This window comes from Chelonia mydas, chromosome 9, assembly GCF_015237465.2.
Source record: "Chelonia mydas isolate rCheMyd1 chromosome 9, rCheMyd1.pri.v2, whole genome shotgun sequence".
NCBI lineage: Eukaryota > Metazoa > Chordata > Testudines > Cheloniidae > Chelonia > Chelonia mydas.
Window position 1 is genome coordinate 902,855 of NC_057855.1, and position 27,606 is coordinate 930,460.

At 44.3% G+C, this 27,606-nt stretch overlaps 1 protein-coding gene across 2 annotated transcripts; it reads left to right on the forward strand.

Annotated features, from left to right (window-relative positions):
- On the forward strand, positions 1–27,277 carry PPP1R2 (protein phosphatase 1 regulatory inhibitor subunit 2). 2 transcript variants are annotated; one of them, XR_005226670.2, is made up of 7 exons: positions 1–296; positions 10,326–10,433; positions 10,995–11,075; positions 11,417–11,523; positions 13,443–13,637; positions 15,904–16,119; positions 23,569–27,277. XR_005226670.2 is itself a non-coding variant. In XM_037908219.2 (6 exons), the coding sequence occupies exons 1-6, from the start codon at positions 121–123 to the stop codon at positions 23,634–23,636; spliced, it is 735 nt and encodes a 244-aa protein (XP_037764147.1). In that variant the 5' UTR covers positions 4–120; the 3' UTR covers positions 23,637–27,277. The 2 variants fall into 2 exon arrangements, 1 of the variants encoding a protein (XP_037764147.1); XM_037908219.2 differs by lacking the exon at positions 15,904–16,119 and having other exon boundaries at positions 4–296.
- Positions 27,278–27,606: the final 329 nt, after the last annotated feature.

Here is a 27,606-nt window from a genome sequence, read left to right on the forward strand (position 1 = left end):
GCATGCGCACTGGCCGCGCGGCGCGGGCGGCTGTTCTGTGGCGCCTCGCGTGGGCCTGCGACTGAGCGAAGCGGCGCGGGGCCCCCGGAGCCGCCCCCTCCCCGCGTGAGCGGCCCGGCCATGGCGGCCCCGGCCCCCTCCACGTCGGGCGCGGCGGGGCGCGGGCCCATCAAAGGCATCCTGAAGAAGCGGGGCTCAGGCGGCAGCGGCCTTCGCAGCAGCGCGCAGCCTCCGGCGCCGCCGCCGCCCCCGCGCCGCCCCAGCCCCGCGCCCGGGCCCTTCGAGGACGAGCAGGGGTGAGCCGCGGGCGGGGCAGGTTCCCGACTCCCGTCAGAGCCGCGGGTAGCCCAGGGCAGGGGGCAGAGAGCCGGAGGGCCCGCCCCTCCCCTTCCCGACCCCTCGCCCGGGCCGGCCGCCCCTCCCCCCCCCCGACCCCTCGCCCGGGCCGGCCGCCCCTCCCCTTCCCGACCCCTCGCCCGGGCCCGCCGCCCCTCCCCCCCCGGGCCCGCCGCCCCTCCCTCCCTGCCTCCCTCGCGCGGGGAGCCGCCCCCCACCCCGGGGGCAGCCTGCGCCGGGCCCAGGAGCCCGCCCCAGGGGGCAGCTGAGCGGAGCACGGGAGCAGCCCGCCCTGGGGCGGCGGGCTTGGGGCCAGTCTGCTCTTGGAGGGGTTGGAGCGGGACTGGCCCTGCAGGCCACCAGCCCCTTCTCCTTGAGGGGCGGAGGAGTCTCTGCCTGTCCCTTAGCCCAAGGCCCTTGGGCACTGGTGTGTGGGCGCCTTGGGCTGGCGCTGGCCCATGCGAGCTCCCCTCCGGTCAGCCCCCTTTCCTCGCCCAGCCCGGTGACAGGAATGGATCCGTTGGGGGTTATGCCCCTGTTGGTGAAAGTGTAAAATCAAACCCCAGTAATAGCTAAACTTCGGGAGTCTTGCCTCAGGTGGTGTCAGTGGCACAGGCAAAGGATTCACTTTAAAGGCATGGGGTTTGTTCTGAAAGTGTCCTTTTAAAACAATCCCTATACTTATTTCATTTCACAGCCTTTCTGAAAGGTAACGGTGGTATATACACTGAAGACTTGCCAGGAACCTCTAGGGCCCTGCGAACACTTTACAGATCAAAATGGCTTATAAGTTATTGAGTGCCCGTGGTGTGCATGGTACTGTACATACATAAACAGGTTCTGTGCCCCAAGGAGGTCACAATCGTAATCCTATATATACACACAGTACTGCAGGGATAGTCAGTTATTTTTTTGCCAAGGTCCATGTTTCTTGGGCAAGGTCTAGTTAAGGTCCAGATTCCAGACAAGAGTGTAATAAAAATAACAGTAATGATGATCAGCAAATAAAAAGATTTGTGGGTCTGTTCAAAAGCATCTGGCAGTCTGGATTTGGTTCCCCCGATCCACCTATTGACTACCCCTGCAGTACTGTACAATATGATAGATTGGTGGGTACAAACCTAAAGCAATATGTACATGTCTGCTACATATTCACAAAACAACATTCTATGGCTTTACTGATACATCTTCAGTTATTCAGGTGTGATCACCACTACAGTACTTTGTCTGCTCTGTGATGTTCTGCTTTATATAGGTTTTTATATAACGATCATCTCCTTAGTATCTGAGTGTATTTTCTATGTGTATGTTATGTGATGTTCATTCTCTTTCCAGAGGGAGAAGCATGTGGAGTTGTCTTTTCTTTTATTTATTTTTTTTTAATATACCCGTTGCTGTGTGTTTAGATTAGAGAAGGCAAGGTTAAAGAAATGCGCCTTGCAGTTGGCGGGGAAAGTGATGAGGTTTGTGTTAGTCCTTAGTTTCTGGAGTAGTTTATTCCACAGTCTCGGATCACCCCTGGAGAAGAGTTCTGTTGTGCCAGAGGAGTGAAGTTGCTGACCACGGTCTTTGTCCCAACCCATTAAATGGTCTTTTAAGTATGCTGGGCCCAAGATATGGAGTGCTTTGAAGGTAAGGACTGAGACCTTGAAATTGATTCAAAATTCAGTGAGAGGCCAGTGAAGAGAGCAGAAGACAGGTGTGATGGTAGTCTGTGTTGCTGAGGAGGTGCGCTGCAACTGTTTGTAGTAGTTGGAGTTTCCTAAGTGCTGAAGGTTTTGTGTTCAAGTATTTCCCTTTGCTGTAGTCCAGCCAAGAAGTGATAAAGGTGTGAATAACTGAGGGTAGGTCTTCATCTGCCAAGATAGGTTGGAAAGCATTGGTCCCAGATGTTAAAAAGCATTACTTATGGACATTGCAATGTGAGAGCTCAGTGTCAACAAGAAATTCAGAAATAGTTCTAGACTACGTACTGAATTGGCCAAGTTGGGGTGTGGACTTTCCGTCAGAGTGCACCATAACTGCAAACTCTTCAAAATTCTTTCTTCTGCCTACAAGCATCACTTCTGTTTTTCTCAGGTTCTGAGTCAGCCAACTGATCTCATCAAGCATTGTGCCATCTTGGTGGCAGTAGTGGTGTGCTCGTATACTGTGAACGATAGGTAGAGAGTTGTGTGTCAGCTGCATATTGCTGGCACGTGAGTCCATGTTGTCTAACCAGTTCATCTAATGGTTGCATATAGATGCTGAAAAGGACTGGAGAGAGATTTGATCCTTGTGGAACCCCATGAATGAGGGGTCTAGTGGTGGAGGTGCAGTTTACTATCACTGCTTGTTGGGTGCATCCCTCTAGGAAGGACTCAAACCATTTTAGCACATTACCCTAGACTCCTGTCACTTCTCTCAAGTGACACTGTTCCCACGTGCTGAACCCACATGCTGGCAGCTCTGTCTATAAGGCGTTATACCTGGACATGTAAGTGTCCGCCAGGTGCGACTAGCAATAAAAGTCTTGGGCTTCCCAGACCTTCTCATTGTCTTGCAGCAGTAATTGAGGAGGGAAAACAAACTGTTTTCCACACCATATGGGTTGTATTGCTTTCCAATACTCCAAATGGTAACATTCCTAAGTCCGCCCCCACCCCCACACATGTAACTTAATGGTGTGGACCCTTGTTCAATATTTTTTATCCTGCACCAATTAGGGTTACCTCCCTTGTACCAAATTTTTACTTCTCTGTGGTGATAAAAGGACATTTTTTCTTGCTTTATATCACTTCAGGCCACTTTTATTTTGTATAGCATGTGTCTTCCATGTACTGCATGTTACTGCTTTTGTTTTTTACCTTATATGGTAACAAATTAACTTGTACTTTATTGTAAACAGTTACATTGTATATTATATACAGTTAATAAAGTGTCATTAATGAGCCCTTGGTTTTACTCATTCAGTGCATGCTGCTAGCTTCTACTGAAATGCCTTGTCATGTTCCTCCAGCATATCTATGTCAGCTTGGTTTCAGAGTGACATACCAGTCTAAAACAGCTCAGCTCCTGTGCTGATCCCGTCAAGTTTCCACCCATTATGTTGCTGCCCCATCTCAGCGGGTTTATACATTTTAAAGTTTAAATTTTTCTCCATAAAATTCTTTTAACAGTTCTTTAACCATTTTTGACCAGTTTCAAGTTGGCACAATTCTTTAGATGGCTGCAGATCGGTAAAAGTTAATAACACTGGCATATAAATAAATTGAATATTATTATACTGTATTTCCTTAATAGATTTAACCCTGAGTTTGTCTACACTGGCAAAGTTACAGGACTGGCAGTTACAGTGCCTCTTAGAGAGCGCTGAAGGGAAACCTCTGTTGTGTGTTCACGCTGCCAGCTGCCTGCACAATATCATGTTGGCACATGCAGTGGTATTCAGAGCGGTGCACTCTGGGGAGGTATCCCACAAAGCAGGTCTTCCTTTTCTGCCACTAAGAGTTGTGGGAAGTCGGAGTGGGTCGCGGGGCATCCTGGGTCCTGTCCCAATGCCCTGTGATGCATCGTTTTGCATCCCAACAGTCCCTGTGCTTCCATCTGCATTTGGGGCTATCTTTCAACGGTTTGCATACTGCACGCTCTCTGCCTCTTCGGTCTGCAGAAATGGATCCTGAACTGTTGACCAGTATGCTGCTTGCTCTGACTAACACGTCATCATGAGTGGCAGTGGAGTTATTCCTTAAACTGCAAAGGCAAGAGGAGTGCGACATTGATCTCACTATGACACGAGATTCCTTGTGGCATTCATGAAGGTGCTGACCACAGTGGAATGCCACTTTTGGGCTCAGAAACAAGCCCTGAGTGATGGGATCACATCGTGATGCAAATCTGGGATGATGTGCAGTGGCTGCAGAACTTTCGCATGAGGAAAGCCACATTCATGGGGCTGTACATTGAGCTCACCCTAACCCTACTGCACAAGGACATGAGAATGAGATCTGCCATTGGAGAAGCATGTGGTGATTGCACTGTGGAAGCTGGCTACTCCAGACTGCTACCGATCTGTCGCTAACCAGTTCGGAGTGGGAAAGTCGACTGTTGGACTTGTGTTGACGGAAGTGTGCAGGGCCATTAATCGTATCCTACTCCGAAAGACCGTGACTCTGGGCAGCGTGCATGACATCGTGGATGGCTTTGCACAAATGGGCTTCCCTAACTGTGGAGGAGCAAGAGATGGCACGCATATTCCAATTCTGGCACCAGACCACCTAGCCACCGAGTGCATTAATCGCAAGGGGTATTTCTCAGTGGTTCTCCAGGCACTTCTGGATCACCGTGGGTGTTTCACAGACATTAATGCAGGCTGGTCTGGAAAGGTGCATGACACGCGCAACTTTTGGAACACTGGCCTGTTCAGGAAGCTGCAAGCAGGGACTTCTTCGGGGATCACTATAGGGGATCACTATAGGGGAAGTCGAAATGTGATTGTGATCCTGGGAGACTCTGCCTACCCCCCTAGTGCCATGGCTTATAAAACTGTACACGGGGCACCTTGACAGCCGCAAGGAGCAATTCAAGAACAGGCTGAGCAAGTGCAGAATGACTGTTGAGTGTGCTTTTGGCCATAATATTTGTGGAGGGAAGGGTGAAAGCTTCACTCAAGGCTGGACTGTTGAGGCTCAGCACCTGGAGGCTGAGTTTGAGCAGCCAGAGACCAGGGCTATTAGAGGGGTGCAGCGCAGGGCCATAAGGTTCAGGGATGCCTTGAGGCAGCAATTTGAAGCTGAAAGCCACTAATATTTGTTGCTATGCTCAGGAGTGCTGTGCTTGTAATGCTAGGAGGTGATTGTGATTGATGCAGGCGATGCAATATGAAGGTTTAAGATAATTGTCTGTTGCTTTGCAGGGCTCTGTTTGTTTGATTTCAGTTAATAGAATAAAGATTGCTTTCAAACCAACACAATTCTTTTATTAAAAAACAGCCGGAGAGAGTCAAACAAAAAAAACACATCAGCACTGAGGGGGATGGGGAAGGGAAGGTCCCAGGAAGAGGTGGGGTACCGGGATGGTTAAAGATTTATGCATGTCCAGGGATCATATCCAGCCTTCTCCTTTGGAGTACAGTGCAGGGGGTACTGTACTTCAGCAGGGCCAAACTGCAGAGGGATGGCTGTTGAGTGCAGTGGGAACTGGGGGTCCTCAGTGCTGTACTGTGATGGGGGAGGAGTGGAATGCCGCGGGTACAGACTGGAACCAGGAGTTTGATAAGAGTGTACTGGTGGTGTCTGGGGGGTGCATGGGAAAGAGTTCTATGACAGTGGCTGCAGGGGAGTGCGGGTGCGGAGCTGCTTGTTTTGCAGTGCTGGTATCAGTTGGAGCATGTCTGTTTGGCGCTCCGTAACGTTTAAGAGCCGCTCCATTCTGGCTTGCTACATTCTCCTTTCAGTCCCTCTTCTCGCTGTCCTGACGCTCCTTCAATTCCTGTTTTTCTGCCGCAGAGTGCATCATAACATCACGCAGGAAGTCCTCCTTAGTTCTTCGTGGCTGCTTCCTAATTCTGCGCAGCCGTTCAGCTGGCGATAACAAAGAAGGAGGCTGGGATCCTAAGGTCATCTCTGTGAAGCCAAAATGCAACATTTTACAGGAGCAGTATTGTTTTCAAAACACAGAACACTGATTTAGTGATTTAAAACACAGCCACTATTCACATACCTGTCACTAGCTGGCTGACCCCAGGCAAGCAGACATGAGCCACAAGACCCCCAAAATGGTGAGTAGCCTCAGGGGCAGGATAAATCACTGTTCCCGGACCCTACTGTACACTGGGCACGTGGCCCTTGGGGACAGCCAGCACTGTATGAGGGGCCCTGAAAATCATTCCTGTCCCCACATTTTCCTCAGGCTGTGTTCATTATGGAAGATATCTCGTGGCTGAGGGTGAGCAGGGAATCAAGGGAGGGTCTTCTCCATGACTGTGGCTTCTGCCTGACCCTTTTATGGCTTGCCTGTGTGCACCAGTGGTCCCCCCACGATGGCAGAGTGATGTGGGAAACTTACCGTTATTGGGGCAAGAAACAAAGAAGCTCTGCCAAAGATCCTGCGGCAGCGGATTGCCCAGTGTCTCCATGAGAGTTTCCCGGAGGTTTCTGAGGCTTGTTCCCATGAGGTGAGGGAGTCAATCAACAGCCTGTTCCGCCGCTCAGACTAGGCATGTGGTGGTACGCACATCATACAGGCACAAGCCTGCTTTCTGCAACCCTCCTGCCCCCAACCACTTGTTTTAGCAATTCCCAAAATCAAATCCATTTACCAGGGGCCTCCTCTCTTGTTTGTGCTTCTCCAAGATCCGAGGGCTGTGACTGGCTAGCTTCTTCCGGGGTAGAAAAGAGCTCCTGGCTGCATGCATCTCTGACCTCTGCCTCTGGGTCCCCGTGCCCCTCAACATCGAAATCCAAGATTTCCTCCTCCTGGCGTGGTCCACTCTCGACTGGCATGTGAGCCACCAAAGTATCCACAGTGGCCTTTGCAGTGGAGGTGGGGTTGCCACCGAGTATTGCGTCCAGCTCTTTGTAGAATCGGCAGCTCGTGGGCGCAGCACTGGAGCGGCAGTTTGCCTCCTGTGCCTTGTGGTAGGCGTTCCACAGCTCCTTCACTTTGACTCTGCATGGCAGTGTGTTCCGGTCATGGCCCCTTTCTGTCATGCTTCGTGAAGTCTGGCCATAGGTGGTATAATTCCTATGGCTGGAGCGCAGCTGGGACTGGACAGCCTCCTCTCCCCAAATGCCCGATGGGGTCCAGCAGCTCAGCATTGCTCCAAGAGGGGGATCGCTTGATGCATGGAGCAGGCATGGTCACCTGGAAAGATGCGCTGAGACCACTGCACGCATCACCGAGCAAACAGGAAGGGGACTTTCAAAATTTCAAAGGAATTTACAAGCTGGTGATGACTGTTGGTCACCTCTGGGCAGCGCAGTAGAGTTCAAACCGATGACCAGAGAGGCAAGAACAGGTATTGTGGGACACCTCCCGGAGGCCAATTGCAGCACTGTAATTGACCAGGGTGTCTACACTGGCCCTGCGGTGCTGTACTCTTGGCGCAGAAAGCTGTACGCCTCTCATCGGGGTGGTTTTTTTACAGTGTTGCAACTGCGCAGTTTCTGCGCACTAAGTGGCTTGGCAGTGTGTGTGCCTCGGGAGTTGCAATGCAGAAAGCGGCTTTACTGCGCAGAAACTTGCCAGTGTAGACAGGGCCTAAGTCATTTGGACCTGTTTCCAGTTTATGGCATATCAATCTTCTTTTTTTTTTTTTTTTACTATTTTTAGTTTTACCTGAAGTGTTAAAATACATATTTTTAAAATTTGTACAATTGATTCAAAATATTAATTCCTAGTTTTAATACAGAGTTTTTTGTTTTTTTTCCAATTTACAAAACATCACCATATGGTTTTTCACTTCCTAGTAACATTTACTTCACACCACATTTGAACAGAACTTTTGGGTAGGATTTTTAATGTTGAGATCTGTTTCTTATACTTAGTGAACTTCTTTGGTGCTGGATTGGTTTTTGCTTCCAAAACACATAGTCATCTGAAAAAGAAAACACAATCAGTTGTAGCCCCTCTTTGGTGCCCTTGCAGATTTTGTGCCAGCAATGCCCTTCTCCCAGACAGTCCCTACGTAAAAGAATAAATGGACACAAATCGGACATCAGGAATGGTAACATACAGAAGCCAGTAGGAGAACACTTTAATCTTCCTGTACATTCTATAACAGATTTTAAAGTGGCTATACTTGAACAAAAAAACTTCAGAAACAGACTTCAAAGAGAAACAGCAGAACTAAAAATTCATTTGCAAATTTAATACCATTAATTTGGGCTTGAATAGGCACTGGGAGTAGCTGGCTCATTACAAAAGTAGCTTTGCCTCTCCTACGGAAATGTGGACAAATTGGAGAGTCCAGCAGAGGGCAACGAAAATTATTAGGGGGATGGGGCACATGACTTATGAGGAGCGGTTGAGGGAACTGGGGTTATTTAGGGCATGGCTACACTTGCAGATGTAGAGCGCTTTGAGTTAAACTAGCCTTCGGAGAGCGCAGTAGGGAAAGTGCTGCAGTCTGTCCGCACTGACCGCTTCAAACGCACTGGTGTGGCCACATTTGCGGTACTGGCAGCGGCATTGGGAGCGGTGCATTATGGGTAGCTATCCCAGCATGCAAGTGACTGCAACGTGCTTTTCAAATGGGTGGGGTGGGGTGGAGTGTGACAGGGAGTGTGTTGTGTGTATGTGGGGGGAGAGTGGGGGGCTGAGAGAATGTCAGCATACTCTTGTAAGTTCAGACAGCAGCAGGCCCCCCTCACCCCCCTGCCTCCCCCTCTCTCTCACAGCTTTCCACACTAATGGTTGCTTTGTCTCGGAGCAGATAAGCATACTGGCTGTCAGAAACGGAGCTTTCAAAGGGCATATCCGCATTCCTGCAGCGGTTCCAAAACAATGACAAGAGTGGCCACTTGACTTAAGGAGATTATGGGACATTTCCGGAGGCTGATCAGAGCGCAGTAATGCAACACCTCGTTCACACTGGTACTGCAGCGCTCCAGCGGGGGCGCAGCAAACGTTATTCCACTCGCCGAGATGGGGTACCAACAGTGCTGTAGCCGTGGAATCAGAGTGCTCTACGTGCCTTGCCAGTGTGGACAGGTAGTCAGCTAGTGCGCCTGGGGCTGCTTTATTGTGCTGTAACTTGCAAGCGTAGCCAAGCCCTTAGTCTGCAGTACAGAAGAGTGAGGGGGGATTTGATAGCAGCCTTCAACTACCTGAAGGTGGGTTCCAAAGAGGATGGAGCTAGGCTATTCTCAGTGACAGATGACAGAACAAGGAGCAGTGGTCTCAAGTTGCAGTGCGGGAGGTCTAGGTTGGATATTAGGAGAAACTATTTGACTAGAAGGATGGTGAAGCACTGGAATAGGTTACCTAGGGAGGCGGTGGAATCTCCATCCTTCCAGGTTTTTAGGGCCTGGCTTGACAAAGCCCTGGCTGGGATGATTTAGTTGGTGTTGGTCCTGCTTTGAGCAGGGGTTTGGAGTAGATGACCTCCTGAGTGAGGTCTCTTCTAACCCTAATCTTCTATGATTCCATGACATTCTCATAAGTAAGCTGGAGAAATGCAGGCTCAGTGGAACTACCATTAAGTGGATACATAATTGGTTAAACAACCACAAACAGAGTAACTATTAATCAGAGGATGGCAGATTGGAAGGAGGTCTCAAGTGGAGTTCCACAGGGATTTGTTCCGGATCCAGTGAGAGAAGATGAGATCTATTTAATTTTAAAACCCTGGAGGACATGGGATCAGATCTTAGGGGCCTAAAGATGATCAGGCATCTGGTAGGATTTTCTAACATAATAACCAGCACCTGAGGCTCCCCATTGGGGGTTAGACTAGATGACCTTTGCAGTCCCTTCTAACTCTGTGGTTCTAAGTTCTTGTTTAGTGTAATAGTCCTTATTGTGAACAGAGATTATAGGGAAAACATTCATGTGTACCCCATGACAGTGTAAAAATACACATGATGACTAAGACTTAAGTTGTATAAATACTCTCCTGACAGGCAGAAGACTCAGTAATTCATACTCGTCTACCTCCATTTTTCATAACTTGCTCGGTCACTGTCTCTCCATTTAGCAAATACTTAATAGCAGAGCACTATAAAGAGGTCTAACATCTATTTTGCAAAAAATATTGAAAACCGCTCACTTAGTAGAACTATATGAAGTTATAATTTATAACAGTGCTTGTCTCAAAATATATTTTATTAGTTTTTTCCTTGCTTACTAATTCAAGGAATCTCCCAGCCATCTGCTTGACCTTTCCCTATTTGTACATGTCAGGAAATGGAAACCAAAGGAGGACCTGCATGTTCTGCTTCCTTGTCAAAAGAGAATAAAATGTCTTTTAGCATATGGGGAAACTAACTTTCTTTGTTTTCTCATTTCAGTAAAAAGTCCCAAAAATGGGATGAAATGAACATCCTAGCTACGTACCATCCAGCAGGCAAGGACTATGGTTTAATGAAAATAGATGAACCAAGCACTCCCTACCATAGGTAAACTCACTTAAACATTCTTTAATAATTGAGTATGATGCAATACTTGACTACACCTAAGTAGTTTAGCAGCGTACTTAAGCTTGTGAATGATACTGTATCTGCTAGAACTATAGCTGACTGCATGACAGGCTTCAGGTAATCCACCTGAATTGTAAGTGATGAGTTAATGAGAGTTGGATGAGACAACAGTAACTTAGGGTACATTTGGAAGAATGTTACATGTTTTAAACAAAGGCTTAGGCTGAATATTTTGTAGCATTTTTAATGGGGATAAATTGATGTTGAGAAGCTTTAAATGTTTTAAGCTTTACACATTTTTGGAATTCTGTCTGTAGATTACACTGCAGGGTCTTGCAATGAATAGACTTAGTATCTGTGTAACAGGAAACAAAACTGTTTGCATCAAAATATTTAAACCAGAAAAAGAAAAACCTGGAATTGCGTTTTAAAGGAATAGTTGAACTGAAATAAGTAAAGTTGTCTAATGTCTGCACTACTGATCAAAATGTTTATCAGAGATAGTTTAGAATTAATTCTCTTGCTTGTTTGTCTTTCTAGTATGGTTGGAGAGGACGATGAAGATGCAGTGAGTGATTCAGAATTGAATGAACCTGTAACAGCAGATGTGTTAGCTAAAAAGTAAGTGGTGCTGGCAATAGAATATTGACAAAGTTTGAAAATTGTCTGTCTTCAGAGTAATTTCTTGGTTTCGGGTAGATGTTACTGTTTTTATTAAGAGCTGGATTTTGCCATGACTACTCATGCTGAGTAGTAGCTTCCTATGCAAATGACACCATTGAAAACAAAGTTTTTGCAGAGTAAATTCGAACTTAACTTGAGACACTAGTCCTGAATGATGGACAAAAGTATCTTTATGTATACCAGAAGGTTTTTTTTATGTATACATACAAGCTAAGTACTTAATTGTTGTGAGATGTTGATACTCTGCTTCAGCACGTCTTCGTGTACGTTTTTGTTAGGTTAGTGGCAGCTGAAGGTAAAGGACCCAAGATTCTAGCTCAAGAAGAAGAGTGCAGGGAAGAGGAGGAGGAGGATGAGGATGAAGAGTTAACACCTGAAGAACGAGGTAGGTTTTATTTTTTCTGTTGTTGAATAGTTTGTTTCTTTCAGTAAGAAATGTCTGAGGAGGAAGAGAGATACCATCCGTCAGTAAGATGCTGTGATCTGAAAATGGAGAAACAGCTCTCTGGAGGTAACTTAGATTCCTTGTTGACTTGGATACTTCCAAATTTGGTTTGATTAAATTGCAGCTACTAAACTAGTCTGGGAGCAAGTTCATAAAGATCAGGCTCACTTGTCTTGGAGGAGCTTTTGTAAGATGACGGTAATGGGAGTAGTTTCCACAAATGCTAGTGTATTGACCCAGAGATGGTGTTATTTTGGAAGGTTACCCCTTAATCTGCACATCTTTCAGTTGGACTTAATTAGGGCTGTCAAATGATTAAAAAATTAATCGCAGTTTTAATTGCACTGTTAAACGATAATAGAATACTATTTATTTAAATATTTTTGGGTGTTTTCTACATTTTCAAATATGTTGATTTGAGTTACAACACAGAATACAAAGTGTACAGTGCTCACTTTATATTGTTTATTACAAATATTTGCAATTAAAACTGTGATTAATCACCGTTAATTTGTTTTGAGTTAATCGCTTGAGTTAATGGCGATTGACAGCCCTAGACTTTATCACTAATACCTGTCTATTGCTATCTATATAGCACTTTTACCTCTCAATGGGCAGGAAAAGCAGCTACACTTTCCAGCCAATGTAATTCCATGAATCAGCTGGAAGAGGGAGCTAGCAGGCTATCCGTAGCGATTCCTCAATAGGTTGTTTCAGTATAGCTTTAAAGCAGACACTACTCTGAATTAACTTGGACTATAGCATTTTAACAGAATGGTCAAGCCGTGAAACATCTTGGGTTTCAAACCCAGGCGTTTGATGTTGACTGCAGAGAGGTATTGCTGTTTCTCATTTTTTCTGGTCCCACTTCTCCATTTCTAGAGTGTGAACTTTGTTTCACTTCTGACAAGGAAGTTGAAGCTGTACTTGGGGCTGCCAAGAAGCAAAGATTAATATGGTTGTGGTGAATTGTCATACCCTAACCAGGCACCTATTTCATAGGGAAAAACTACGGCACATGCTCAGAGGTTGGGATCTTAGGGAAGGGTGGAAAGAGGTTTTCTTCTACGATTGGAAAATATGCCCCTGGTAGCTGCCTCTTGGCAGTTAGCTGGCAAGCAAGTTAAGCCAGCTCTAGGGCTTGATCTGCTGGCCTCTGCAGTGATTTGTTCAAGTTCTCTATAGGACTAAAGAGAAGTTAGTCTTGCATCACTTAATAGGGGCAGGTATGCCGTTGCATTCCCCGAATGAAAAGTTCCCATGTGTTTTTGTTTGGTCCAGATTTCATCACTTATGTTTGGTGAGTAGCAGTCAGACTTTTAAGACACCCTCAAATCCATTCAGATTTCCTTCTTTGGGGAAGACGCTGACTAAAATACGTCAGGATTTTTTTCTTATTGTCACTTCCATAACTGTTTATGGGTAATTAAGTGGCAACAAATCTAATTCTTAAATTGTTGTTCTTCCCATACTTCCTGGGGCTGTATCTCTAAGTCTTCCCAAAACAGAGATAATCCCCTAGTAAGGGCATGTGAGGAGTAAGTTGTGCCCCACTCTACTGAGATGACTTATTTTCACTTGGCAAAATTTTTATGGCCATCTTGTTAATTGTTAGTTTGACTAGTAATTAAGAGCACTAAGCTGTAGTTTGCTAACACACAATCCTTCCATAGAGTATTTTAAACTAATTACTTAAAGAAAACATTTTAAATTCGAAACATACAATAACTTAAACGACATAAAGATTACATACACTCTGGGAGAGGTAACTCCTACCTGGCAAACAGTGATATGTTGGAATGTTTTCAAAGAACTAGTGTAAGAATATATCTAAGAATCTTTTCCTGCTCTTTCCACAGAAAAAAAGAAACAGTTTGAAATGAAGAGAAAAATGCATTATAACGAAGGACGAAATATCAAATTGGCTAGGCAGCTAATTGCAAAAGAACTACATGGTGAGGAGGAGGATGAGGAGGAGGAGGAGGATGATGAAGATCAAGAAATGCACGATGCTGGAGATGTAGAAAACATGAGTACAGAAACCGTTGAACCTGGTGAGCAGCTAATCGTCAAAGGAATGTTTAAGCATGGTGGTCCTTTGAACTGCCAGAAGTGCAGAAAAGCAAAGAGGTTTACCCTTCTCTTCCACTCAATTTGTAACCACAAAGGCTGAGAATATCCCCTTCCCTCTGCTGTATTTATATAGCCTCCATCATTGTATTATCTAGGCACCATCTTGACATCTAGGTTCTTAGCTTTAGAAATACACCAAATTGGTATTGTTGCTGTCCCAAATGCAGGGGTTCTCCTTTGTGGTGACACAATGGACAAGTAAGCCCATTTGTTTCAAACACGTCAGAAGTTCTCTACAGCCAGTCCTACTTCCTCTGAGCAAGCTGACCCTTGTTGCAGCAGCTTGCCAGTACTTTTACTGAGGTGGGAGCAAGACCTGTACTGATGACTAAAATAAGCACTAGGCATGTCGGAGTGTCTCTTTGCACTTGCTTTCCACTGTGCTGCCATACCACTTTGTGGGCTGGCACCACACCTCATAAGTACTAATCTAGTGTTAGAGTAGAGCAGAGCAGGTCTCTACCATTCTAGCTAAAATCTTCCACTTACATTACTGCAACTTTGCAACTAAGCAGTTAGGACATTGGTATGTGGTTTCCTGTTTTATATAATGACTTTACATTTCTGTATCTGCACTGAGAAGCCCAGCCGCCCTGCCATCTCACCTGCTGGAAGAGTTCTGTGGTTTCTAGCTGGGTGCTGTTTATGGAATCTGTTTCAGGACTCCATCCTTTGTATCAGCTTCGGGCTAGCAATTTTTTATAAATATGAAGTTTCATCCCACTTCTAGCTGTTGTGGGGAGAGAGGGAGAGAGAGCGAGCACGCTTTCTCTTTCCATCTCTAAACTTCCATCTCTTACCCTGCTGCTCCTTCCCCCCAGACTGTTTTTGGGGTGTCCTCCCCATTAAGAACTATAGTGCCTACTTTTGCTGCAGCTCAGCTCTTTGAAACAGCTGTGGGCATCATGAAGGTGATGTGTTCTCTCTCTCCTCCCCGCCCCCATTTCACTGGTGCTCACAAGACTGTAGTAGCCATGAATCTGAAGTCTTAACCTTGCTGAGCTGCTGCTTGGCAAAGTTGTGAGTAGCAGAGGCACTAGAGCTGTCAGCAGACTCTGGAAGGTGTTGCGTTAGTTTACATTTAGTTGATATTTGGAAGGTTTTCTTCCCAACACTATAAACTACAGTCTTTTGTAAAATGAGAAATTCTCCAGAAATGGTCTAGGCTTCCACCGTCCCCAGGAAAGGTGACTGGGCAACTAGTATTTTCAATTCTTGACTGAAATCACATATTTTGGTACCAATATGTATTACTGTGGGGCTAAAGCTCACAATAACTGCTCCTGGGGAGGCAGCTTTTGTCATTCTCAGACCCACTGATTGTTTAGCTTTCTGTGGTAACGCATAGGGACCTACCAAATTCATGGTCCATTTTGGTCAATTTCACGGTCATAGGAGTCAAAAAATCATAAATTTCATGATTTCAACTATTTAAATATGAAATTTCTTGGTGTTGTAATTGTAGGGGGTCCTGACCCAAAAAGAAGTTGGGGGGAGGGTGTCACAAGGTTATTATAGGGGGGTGCGGTACTGCTTCCCTTACATCTGCATTGCAGCTGGCGGTGCCGCCTTCAGAGCTGGGCAGCTGGAGAGCGGCAACTGCAGGCTGAGAGTCCAGCTCTGAAGGCAGAGCCGCCACCAGCAGCAGTCTGAAGTAAGGATGGGATGGTATAGTATTGCCACCCTTACTTCTGCGCTGCTGCCCACAGAGCTGGGCCCTCAGTCAGCAGCCGCCACAGTCTGGCCACCTAGCTCTGAAGGCAGCAGTGCAGAAGTAAGGGTGGCAATATCACACCACGCCATCCTTACTTCTGCGCTGCTGCTGGCCGTGGCTGTGCCTTCAGAGCTGGGCTCCCGGCCTGCAGCCACCATTCTCCGGCCGCCCAGCTCTGAAGTCAGCGTAGAAGTAAGGGTGGCAATACTGCAATTCCCCTAAAATAGCCTTGTGACCCCCCGATACCCCCCGCAACTCCCTTTTAGGTCAGGACCCCCAATTTGAGAAACACTGGTCTCCCCTGTGAAATCTGTATAGTATAGGGTAAAAGCACACAAAAGACCAGATTTCATGAGGGGAGACCAGATTGCATGGTCCGTGACACGTTTTTCATGGCCGTAAATTTGGTAGGGTCCTAGTAATGCATAATCCTAAGACATATAATGGCTATTTACTAGAGCTTCACTCTCCAGGGGAAAGGAGGACACCAGTAGGAATCTTTGTGGCCTTTCTCCATGGCTTGAAGCTGCCATCTTCTTTCTGCTCCCTGCTATAAAGCAGGGAGGCAGCTCCGCTCCCCAGCTGCACTCTCCAGGGGAAAGACGGGCACGCGTTTGCAGTATTTTTCCATCTCTGCTGTTTGACATCACTCCATCCTGCTTCATAATCTGATTTCTGAGCTGCATCTGGTAATTATCAATTCTTGACTGACTGCTCATGCCCAATTAACTGTATAAGTTTCTAACACTTTATTTACTAGCTTACCAATCCAGTAACTCTCCTAATTAGTTTAGCTTGAGTTTTCCTTTTTGTGAACTAGTTGCTTAACTTTCTGCAGTTTAGTTTATTCTTTCATTTATATCACTGTGCCTAATCCAGTGAAATACTTCATCACCTTTTTAATCTCTATGTAATAGGCTGAATATCTGATTCACTTTTGCTCCGTTTGCCTAATTATTTTTCTCTTGAAAATCCAATCTCTCTTCATTTTTATCTTTGCTAGTGGATTGAAAGTTCTCCGTTGAGTAACTGATTATATGTATAGTTTTTAGGGGAGTAGGAATGATAAAAGTGGAATTAACTTTAAGCAAACCTGTGTTAGTAAATGTCTTGTCCCTGTCTTAAATTCCTACCAACCTTCCAAAAATTGTCTGCAATGAGGCTAATGTTAAGAGAACCGACAGCTCTCAATTAGGCTTTCAGATTTAATAGGTTCACAGGCAGGCAACAACTCTTGGTTGTTCTTCAAGTGATTGTGGACATACACATTCAACTGTAGGTATACACTCAATGCACTTGAGTTGGCGATTTTACCTGCAGTACCACAAAGTGGCGTAGATGCCCAGACTCTCCTCCTGTGTTGAGCTGAGCTGGGACATACAAGGGGCATTGTTGCCAATTCTCTCTCAGTTCTTTCTTATTACCTATGGTGAGAGTTGGAGCTCCCTGTAGCTATTTAGCTTTGGTTCCCTAGCCTCTCTAAAGAGTTCTTCTCGCTTTATATAGTTCTAGTTAAATTTAGTATAGTATGGTTTAGGATAGTTAGATATTGTTTCAAGAACTGATTAACATGGAAAAAATACCCAGGGTTTAAGCAATGTGCCACTTGCACGACCATGATCCCTGTCACAGGTAGGTACAAAATCTGCTTAATTTGTCTAGGTGGGGGAGACATTCAGTTTGTACCTCCTTCCATACCACACCAAAGAAAGAGAAGTCTTCTTCGGAGCTGGACCCTGACAACAAGAGGACGGACTCTCCATCTATAAAACGTGCACAGCTTTGAGACTAAAATTGAGAGAGAAGCACCAAGAGCTCCATGAACATCTCCTCTGTTTACTGAGGGGAGTTACATCTTCTCTTCGGACTTGGGCCACAAGAAGCCAGTGTCTTCTCTGAGGTCTCCTAGGTCTCATTGCAGACCTCTCTCCAGGGATACCAAATCTAAAAGTTATGATTGACTCTCTTACAAGGAGGCCCTGGTGTGGCACCCACCACATTGCAGGGCAGTATGAAGTGTAGAATACCCCCAAGGGAATAGCCATACTGGGCATCTTGGACTACTCCAGTAGGGTCTAGACCTCCACCAGAGTCTAAAAGGAGGTCACCTTCACCCATAGCAGGGACCTCTAGGGAAGCCCCTTCTACAATTCCTCAGCCTCCTCCCTTGTTGGAGCCTACAAAAGACAGGGCAATACTGGAGGAACCTCTAGATGTTCTCTCCCCGCTCCCCCACCAAATATTTCATCTCCAGAAGAGGCTTTCACCCAGAAGTCAACATCTATTTCGCTTCTGGAGGATTTTAAAGTGTTCTAGGATCTTATGAGAAGGGTGGCCACATCTGTGGGAGCGTGGGCAGAGCTTGCAAAAGATAACTGGCACAGGTAGCTAGATATCTTACAGAGCCCTGCCCTGGGAAGGGTCACTTGCTGGAATTGGCAAAACCCTCCAGCAAATGTCAGCTTCTGTCCCATCCACTGCCAAACAGGTGGACGGAGGCTATCGTGTTCCTCAGCAGAACTTCAGTTATTTCTTTGCCCACCTGATTACTCTCTCATGGTCATGGCTGCTAATGAGCATTCCAGGCTGTCTCACTCCAGGCCACTCTAAAGACGGGGATTTTAAAAGGCTGGACTTAAATGGCAGGAAGGCCTGCACCACAGCCAGTCTTCAGAAGAGTGTCAAATTGCCAGGCACTGTTGATTTAAATACACCTTTACTAATTGGTCAGCAGTCTCCAAATTTGCAGACAGAGTGCCGGCGGAGTACTGAGGACAGCTCTTGGCCATAGTTTCTGAGAACACTTTGCTAGCTGTTCATCACTTCAAGTGGCCACCGACCCTGCAGACACTGCCTCGTGCTCCATGGCTGCAGCCATCTTAATTGAAGGCTCCTCTTGGCTGTGGCCTCTTGTGTCCTGAGGGAGCTGCAAAATACAATAGAAAATTTACCCTTCAAGGGTTTCAGACTGTTTTCCCAGACAACAGGTGACTCCACGCACACCTTCAAAGATTCCAGTGCCACCCTTCATTTAGTGGGGCTTTAAACCACAGTAACAAAGAGGAAATCTTTTAAACCTCAGTTATACTACAGACCTTTATATCAGCAGAGGTCTCAGGACACCTTCAAAAGAAGGCCTAAGCCTCCTAGACGTTGCCAGTCAGCATCATCCCCAGTGGGCCCTTCTCATCAGACTACTTCAGCCTTCAAGCAGCTGTTTTGACTGTTCGATCAAGGACAACACACTGACCATATCTCACCTCCCTCCCTATGGAAAGTGCCCAGCACTGTAAAGGAGGGACATGTCATCAGGTTCAGCTCCCTCCTGTCCCTTACCATGGACCTATCTCACAGGACTGTATTGCTTCAGGAAGTTGTCTCTCTTTTTTAGAATTATGTGTCCAGATATTTCCTTACCTGGATGATTGTCTGGTTTGGAGAAGATCGGTCACTCTTGTCCAAAACCACATCATTGTCGTGAGATTGTTATTTTCTTGGGTAGGCAAGAAACTGAATGTAGGCAAATCAACATTACAATCAACACAACGAATAATTATTATAAGAGCAGTGCTTGATGCTCCAGCCTCCATGGCTTACCTTCAGTTTCAATCCATAGTGGGCAAGTTTCAGTCCATAGTGTCTGTCTGGAAGCCTTAAATCCAACCTATGGACAACAGCTAGCTTCTGCCTATAACTACTGGGGCACATGACCTTGTGCACATATGTGGTTCTGCATGCTGGACTTCACTTCAGATGTCTGCTTACATAGCAAGGAAGGCTAACTTCTTCCGTTGCTGGATATACTGGGTGAAATTCTGTGGTCTGTTATGTGGGAGGTAAGACTAAGTTTCATAGTAATTATTTATGGGCTTAAAATCTGAGTCCGTATAATAAGTCTCCACCCAAAGTTTCTGATAAGGCATCTTCTGTTTTGGCTAGTAAGGAAACTGATACATCCTGTATTTTTTCCTATGTTGGCTTTTAGTCAAATTTCTGTTGAGCCCTTGGCTTTACTTAATTCACATTATACCAGTGAGAGTCTGTTGATGAGGTTTCTCATTCATCTGTCATATTTCTGAGATGGCACATAGATCTAGCAGAGTCTCTTCTAATTTTTTCTCTTCTCCCATGGTATGTAAGCGTGGGGTGTCTCTTACTCTCCTGTGGGGAATGATTTGGCTGCTGAAAGTCTCTATCTTAGGAAGCTGATTCTGTTATATTTAGGTGTGAAGATCTGGACTTTTCATCTGTGCTTTTGTGAAAAAGCTGAGTGAAACGGTGTCTTCAGCATTTCCTCTTGATTAGGACTCCAGGCAGTGGCAGAGTCCACTGGCAAACATGTGACATTATGTTCATGACTATCCCTTCATCCTTTTTTATACCACTCCCACCCTATGCTCTCTTCCTTCCCTTGTGGATTCCTGCCCTTCTGTTTTATCCTAAGACTAATGAGTTTTAACCCTACCAGTCCAGTGTCCTTTTTCTGCATTGTCAAAAGGTGAGGAAATTGTGTCACCAGAACAGTGCTCTTAAAGAGATAATGGTCTTACTCAAGCTCCATCCTAGGTCTTGCTAATTTAAGAGTTGCCCTTGTCAGTGCATAAGATCTCAGACAACCTACAATTATCTGAGAGAGATGAAGGTAATCAATCCAGTTCAGTAACAGCCAGACCACCTAATGTACATTTGTGCCTTCCTGTTCTGTCCTTGAATGTTGTGCGTTCGTGGGCCAGACTGTAAAATCATTCCTTTCTGGTGTCAGGTGAGCCTGCTTTCAGGTATTCTGGTTATCCTTGTCATGGTTTTTGTTTGTTTTTTTTTAATGCAAAGCATGGTGTTAATAGTTGTATAGATTTGCTTTAGGATTATATACTGCATTACTTCAGTTCCTTCTGAATTGCCCTGTCTACTCTCTTTATGGCTTCTGTTTGTTGGTTAGGGTCCTCAGACAAGATAAGGTTCCCTGGATGTCAGTAAACTTGTATCTGCTTCCTGAGACAAACTCCCTTTGGGATCATCTGTAGGAGAGAATTTCTACCTCATGGACTGTTTGTCCAACTGATTGATTTATAGATTGTAACTTCAGCGCTTGTTTGGGTTCTGATCAGGACACTGCTTCTGGAGACATCTTTTATCCCTTTGTGGAGCTCTGATAGTTCCTTCTGAGGGAAATGTTAAGTAAGCATAGGATCCAGTTGGGCCATCTTCTTTTGTAATTCTCATCCAAAATGGGTTTTATCCCTCCCCAGGGACTATCAATAAAGGATGTTCCAGGGAGAACAGTTTTCCAGCTAGAAATGGGGAATATTGATTAATCCTAACAACTGAGTAAAATTTTTCATACAGAAGGTGTTTGATAGGCCAGGTCATGGTCTCTTTCTCCTCTCTAGTATAATCAGAGAGGATATAAAACAAACAGTATTGCCTTTGTCTATTTCACTTTATTCTGTTAAGATTTTTCTATTGCATCCATCTTGTACTACATCTGGGTTCAGTTTGATTTCTCTCCCCCCCCCCCCTTGCTCTTTTTAGGGGAAGAATTAGTGTATTTCACAGTTGACTCATTGTATTAACAAACTAGCAAAGGCTCGAATTCAGTTGTTAAACAATAATCTTTTGGCTTGTGGTGTTGTAGATTTTGGTCAGTCATTTTGAAGCCACTTTATATGAAACGTAGGCTGATCTCATTGCTACCTGGTTAAATCCTACCAAATCAACTCAACTCCAATTTGAGTGCAAGAGGAAACAAAGTTAAAAAATCTTGTACAGGCTTTTTAAATGTAAAGGAGATAAAATTTGCTTAACTAGGTTTTATATCCATTTAGGAAGGAACACAGACTTTTCACAACAGATTCTTCACTCTTTGCATTTGTGGGCGTGTTTTCAAAAAGGCGGACTTGAGAACATTTGGCTTGACTGACTCAGGGATAGGAAATTTTAGGTTCAAAATACTCCTACCAGTGATAAAGTGGGAAAACCACAGTTGTGCTGTGTGCCCTCTGAAATCTCCCCTGCGCAGATCAAATTCCTGGATAGAACTGGGTATCATATAGGCAGCTCCCAATGCAATTGTTCATTGATTTCCCTCCAGAAACAGTAGGGCCCCTAGTTAGGCTTTTGTCCTTGCTGAGGTTTACCACTGTATTGTTTTGCATAACCTATTAAGCACAGGAAACTTTATTTTATAGATCTAAAATCTGCCTAGGACTGAGTCACAAACTTCTATTGTATGGAATTCATGCAGCTTTGGAAAATTTAGTTTAGTGACTATAGTCAAAGCTTTGCCCTGTAGCAAGGTTTTTAGGTTAGATGTGGCTGTGCTGGCAGCTTGACTAATCCTTTTCCTGTAGCAAAGGGGTCAGGGTGCCTTTCTTTTTTAAAGTTCATATCAGTGCCACAAAGGATATCATCACTCCCCCATTTGATTGCTCAAAAGACTTTATCCTTGTATCTCAAACTCCTTTAGGCATTTGGAGGCTGTTAACACTTTCCCCGATACCTTTTAAATTGGGCTCTTCAAATCATTTATCAAAGACAAAAGTTCTTATTCTTGTTTCTAAGTTTCCTTGTTTGTTCTAGCCACTAGACAGTTGCTTTGAACCAATTAATACTTGGGCTGCATAAAAATACTTTAGGACTGCATTCTGCCAAGATGGTAAGTGGGAAGCATTGTTTTTTTGGTGTTCTCTTAAGCCCTCTGGGATTTGCAAGATGGCGTTAGTTACTTATAGGGTTGGAATAAGATCATTCTTTTGTATTGTGTGTGTTTAATGCAAAAGTTTCTTCCGTAATATTGTATGGAGCTGAAATTTGGGTGTGTCTGATTCAGAAATCCTTTAAGGAAAATCTTAGAAGTCATGGCTAATGTGCTAGTTTCTTTAATTCATATAGTGTGGTGAGGCTGAAATAGCAAGTGAGGGCATGTGTTAATTGTAACTATACTTATGCAGCGTTTCACTATAGTACTGTGCTGCTTCATTTCAAAACTCTGTATAGGAAGTCCACCCAGGAGTAAAGATTGAGCTAAAAAGTGATGAGTATGTCTGTTTCAGGAATTTTGTATGTTGGGCTCTGCAAATGAGTAGCTTCTCAGAAATTTTGTAGGATATATCAGGGTCCCACATAGTGCAGCAAGGATCCTGTGTTCTCACATGCTGTGTATGTGCGAAAACAAGGGTGGCCAGCCTGAGCAGGAGCCAGAATTTGCCAATGTGCATTGCCAAAGTGCCACAGTAATACGTCAGCAGCCCCCCGTCAGCGCTCCCCCCTGCTCCCAGCACCTCCTGCCCACCGGCAGCCCCACCAATCAGCATCTTCCCCTCCCTCCCCACACCTCCCGATCAGCCGTTTCCTGATCTGCAGGGGGCTCGGAGGGGTAGGGGAAGAAGTGAGGGCATAGCAGACTCTGGGGAGGGGGCGGGAAGGGGTGGAATGGGAGCAGAGCCTGGGGCAGAGCCAGGAGTTGAGCAGTGAGCACCCCCCAGCACATTGGAAAGTTGGCGCCCGTAGCTCCAGCCCCGGTGTCGGTGCCTAGACAAGGAGCCGCAGATTAACTTCTGAAGAGCCGCATGTGGCTCCGGAGCCACAGGTTGGCCATCCCTGTGCTAAGAGGTTCTGTTTTTTCAGCATTTTAGGAGAAAATAAAGTGAACTATTTGGGAGGGTTTTGGTAGTGGCTGAGGTCCCAGAAAAAAATGCAGGTTACAGAGGGTATGTCTACACTTCAACATAAGCCCATGGTTAGTATAACTTGAGGTAACAGATCTTGGGTTTGTTAACCCTAGGGCTTGATAATCTACTCTCATTCGCTGCATCTACACTGCAAAGTAAAAGGGCATGAACTGGGTCCTGACTTGACTTGGGCTTGCACCCTCCACGCTGGTGGGATCCTGGGACCCTGGTTTAGCACAATTATATGTAGATGGAAGGGGGCGGGGTAGGCTTGAGTCTGAGTTCAAACCCTGGGCTTACATTGCAGTGTAATGCAGTGTATCCTGAGTCAAGTATGTTTCAGGGTTGCCAAATGTTACCTCTGCTCTTTGTGGCAACAAAGGAATGCCTTGTGAGTGGATGTGGTTCAAACCATGAATATTTATTTAAATCTGTTTCATAATCTCTCTCCTTTTTTCTCTTATACAGCACATGCTACTAGTGACCAGCTGGAGAATAGAGTGGACAGCATAGAAGAGATCTGCCCAGAACTGTAACTGCTTGTCAAAGCTACAAACTTATACAGTGCTTCGTGGTTTTGCGACTCTTAAGTATTGAGAGGCATGTCAGTTATAGTGTTGTATTGCCAAGAATGTTAACTTTAGAGACTCGTATATTAGGCAGAAAAGCTGCCTAACTGGTTATTCTTGTGCCTAGTATTTCATGGAGAGTACAGCTTCATAATCCATCAAACCAGAAATTTGAGACAAATTAACTTGCATAGCGCATATTGTCACCACATGCTTTAAACCATACAAAAAAATCAGTATCTTTGCTTTTGTTGATTATTTATTTGACTCTGTTGTGGTATCTCTTGTAATAGAAGGGTTTTGGAATTCATGAACCAAGCAGTGCAGCAAACAGGCTGATACGTACTATCAGGTGAATTTAGCAGTTAAAAAGGGATGATTTTAGTAGCGTAACTTTTTGTAGAATTTTTTTGACCTGTTACTCTAGATGAAGGTATGTCATGACTCCTATTTTCTCAATCTTTATAAGAGAAGAGCTGCATTATTTTTGTGGTCTAAAAAGAAATCTGTTTGGAATCGGTTACTAGTTCCTGACTAAGACGACACTAACAACTGGTGGGATATTTGTACACTGGAGATGTGCAGACCTTAATTTTGCATCTGATTGTGATGCTCTCTTCCCTTGGGGATGGATGGGTTTTGGAACTTTCCTTATTTATCTGTTCAGATCTCAAAACTTCTTTCCAATATTTTCCCCCTCAGGCCCCCCAAATGTCACTCTCTACTGATTCCCTTAAGATCTGCCTTAGGATCCTTTGCACCTTCTGACTTGCTGTGATGTGAACTCGTGCTGCTAGCATCTGAGGATAAGTATTTATCTGAGCAAATCTACTTCAGTGCTATGGAGATGGAATGGCGTAGCTTTCTATTGTGCCAGCCTTCCACTCTGCCTAGTAACTGCTGATGACCTAATTCCTTCTTGGGACTTGTAATCTGTATGTTGAAAACCACTGGTTTAGAAGTTTCCTGATCCAATGTAACTTGCAGCAGCTGCTTTTGTAAGATGAAGGCTTTTTGGAAGAATAGAAGGGAGATTGTCCTATAATGTATAATTTATGTGCTGTTAACAGTGTGGTTCTATAGCCCTGATGGAGAGAGAGTACTGAACCTACAGATTACTGTAAACAATAACATCCCACTCAAAAGATCTTGATTATGGTGTGGATGTACTGGTATTCAGAGTAGTACTTGGTTTTATTCCGCAAATGAAGTACACTTAAAGCTGTGGGTTGGTCATGGAATATTTTGTATTCAATTATGTCTGTATTTCTCTTAAATTTGAATTAAATTTGATACGTTCCAAACGTCTGTAATTATACGGACCTATTTTAAAATGACTTCCTGTCCAAAATATATTTATGAAGTCTGAATAAAAGAATGAAAAAGTTACTTTACAATTAATTTGAACTCACGTGTGAGCTTTTCTGAAACACTAGAATGCCATATTTATCACTGGAAAAATATCACGTGGAATGTTTCAGTAGATTGAATCTTCTGCCAAAAGTGTGGGGATGAGCTATACCAAATTAGCGTGTGGATTCCTAAGTCTCTGGTCAGTGTCCCATTTTGTAGATAATGTGTTGCCAGCTCTTATAATATTTAGTATTTCTTAGCCGCAGCTCCTGGATTTGTGTGATTGGTGAGAATCTCAACTTTCATTATTGATTAATAAAAACATTTCTAGCCCTCATGGCTGTGGAGTAAAAATTTGAAAACGTGAATCCTAAAGGCTCAATCATGAAAAGGCAAACAAAAACCTCATAATTTTGGTGGAGGCCTGATTTGATTTCTGGCTGTAATTGTCTTTTCCATTAATTGGAAGTAAGGAGCGATTGTGTGAGCCATCTGTTTTTGCTTGATTATATGAAAAATAGTTGCTTTATTTGCTACAGTTTTTCCAGTCAGTCTTTTTTTTAAAGATCATGTTGTTATTGCACCAATATTGATTGAAACTTGATTCTGGTCACTTTTGGCTGAACCATGAGAGATGCTGGGGCTCCCATGAGAGGTGAGGTGATTAGTGGGAGCTGACATCCATTGGCTTGATTAACTACAGGAGTTGAAGGGCATATAGCACTCAAGGATTAGACCCTCTCCAGTTCTCTTGATAGATGAGAATTTTTAGCATCTGTTCATATAAGAAAGCACTAACTGCTAGACACCTGTGCCCATGAAGGATGGCGTTCTCTTCCTTCACCTCTCCACTCCTCCCCCTGCCAAAACAAGAGCCAGGATGTGGCTGTTGGAGTTCTTTGCTGTGCTTGTCTTCCTAAATGTGTCCATTTATATTGTTGGTTTGTTAGATTTACAGGGCCGCTCTGTGGATGGGTTGGCATCACTTATGAACAAACTGTCCAGTTACAAGAAAGGAGCTAAACAGCTGCTGAATGGTGTTGACCTGCAGTAAAGCTACAGTTTCAATGCTGCATGTGCTGTCTGTCACTCAGTGTCAAACGTGGCAGTTTCTATAGACTAGATTGGGCCAAAGAGCGAGCAGTTTAAGCCACGTGTTCTCTTTTGCCCCCTCTTCCTCCTGCCCCTCTTTTCATTCTTGCTTGTACAGAATCGCATTTACAGCCAATCCCCCAAGGGGGTGCTGCTGTTAGCATCCTCAGTACTACCTGGGCAGGATTTTCTTTATAGACACACACATTCTTTACTTTTAAGTAAACAAAGGTAGATCTTAAAAAGAATCTGTTTTCCATGACAAGCCATAAAACACCAGATATGGGTGGGCTGTACTATCCTGGCGGAAGGGTTATCTTGAATTCGTTATACACCCCTAGCTTTCATTAACTTTGGGCAACTTGTTTTGAGCACATAGGCTCTGTGATGACTAAGGGATCTTCAAAAACAAGCTACGCATGATCTCCCTGATACTGCAGTTAGGGGTAAATTAAGTTCAACTGAAATACAAATCTATCTTTTTCTTAAGTGGGTTTTTATTGATAAAGAAAATGTAATATAGAGGATCATCTTTAACACTTGCCATCACTATAAAAATATTGTGTGTATATTTTCTGTTTTATTGCTGGTGGTTGGTTCATTTCATTTGCTTTGGGCACAACTTGGTGTTTCTTAAAAGTTGTTTCAATCTGGAAACTGGGATTACTTGGCTTTATCCCCACCAATATCTCAAGACATTTGAAAGGCTAAAATTAGGTAAATTTGTTTCAAAATTTGTGATTATTGCAATGCAGTATATATAGTTTTTTTAAAAAAAACTGTACAAGGTACCTGCCATTTGTTGTAAATCTGCCATATTGAAAAATAGCCCACCTTTTGAGGGTGGGGAAAAGGAGAGGAAAAGGAAAAAAGTCTCCTTAGCTTGTCTAATAGGAAGAAGATCGTCAGATTGCTTATGGACTTGTAATATCATGATGGTTGTCAGGTGCTGAGTACTGCAATGTGGTGTATAAAAGCAGAGACAGAATGTTATGACTATTTACTTGGGAATTGAGCTCCTAAGAACCTTTTCTGCAAAACTTTGCATGATAAGTATTTTCTACATTTATTTTTTAAACCTTTTTGTTTGTAAAATGAAAACAAGATGTCAGTTGCTGGAGAAATAATAAGTTTCTATAAATAAACCTTATACTAGACTCTCATTTGCAAATAGCATCATTTAAATTGTTAATTAAGAACACTCTTTTGGCTTTAACCCCCTGATGGAATTGTTTATTGAAAACTGAATTTCTTTTCGTAGCCTAGTATCTTGTGTTAAACTATTTGATTTGCATAGGCCCTCTTCTTCAAAATATTTTAACCTGTTTTTATAGTTGCTGTTTCATGGTAATTTCTCAAATTTAGTGGCTTTTCCCACTTTGCAACCAGTCTTAAATGTGAGATGCAAAGTAAATTATACCCGCCACTGCTCCCTTCTAATATTAGGAATATCAGATTCTGCCTTCTGACAAAAACTGCCAATTTTCTCTTT

Bases quoted from the DNA above. Each gene is read 5' to 3' on its own strand.
- PPP1R2 (XM_037908219.2), top strand. From the start codon at position 121: ATGGCGGCCCCGGCCCCCTCCACGTCGGGCGCGGCGGGGCGCGGGCCC. The intron at 297-10,325 runs GTGAGCCGCGGG...TTCTCATTTCAG, and splicing joins CCCTTCGAGGACGAGCAGGG to TAAAAAGTCCCAAAAATGGG. The intron at 11,524-13,442 runs GTAGGTTTTATT...CTCTTTCCACAG, and splicing joins GTTAACACCTGAAGAACGAG to AAAAAAAGAAACAGTTTGAA.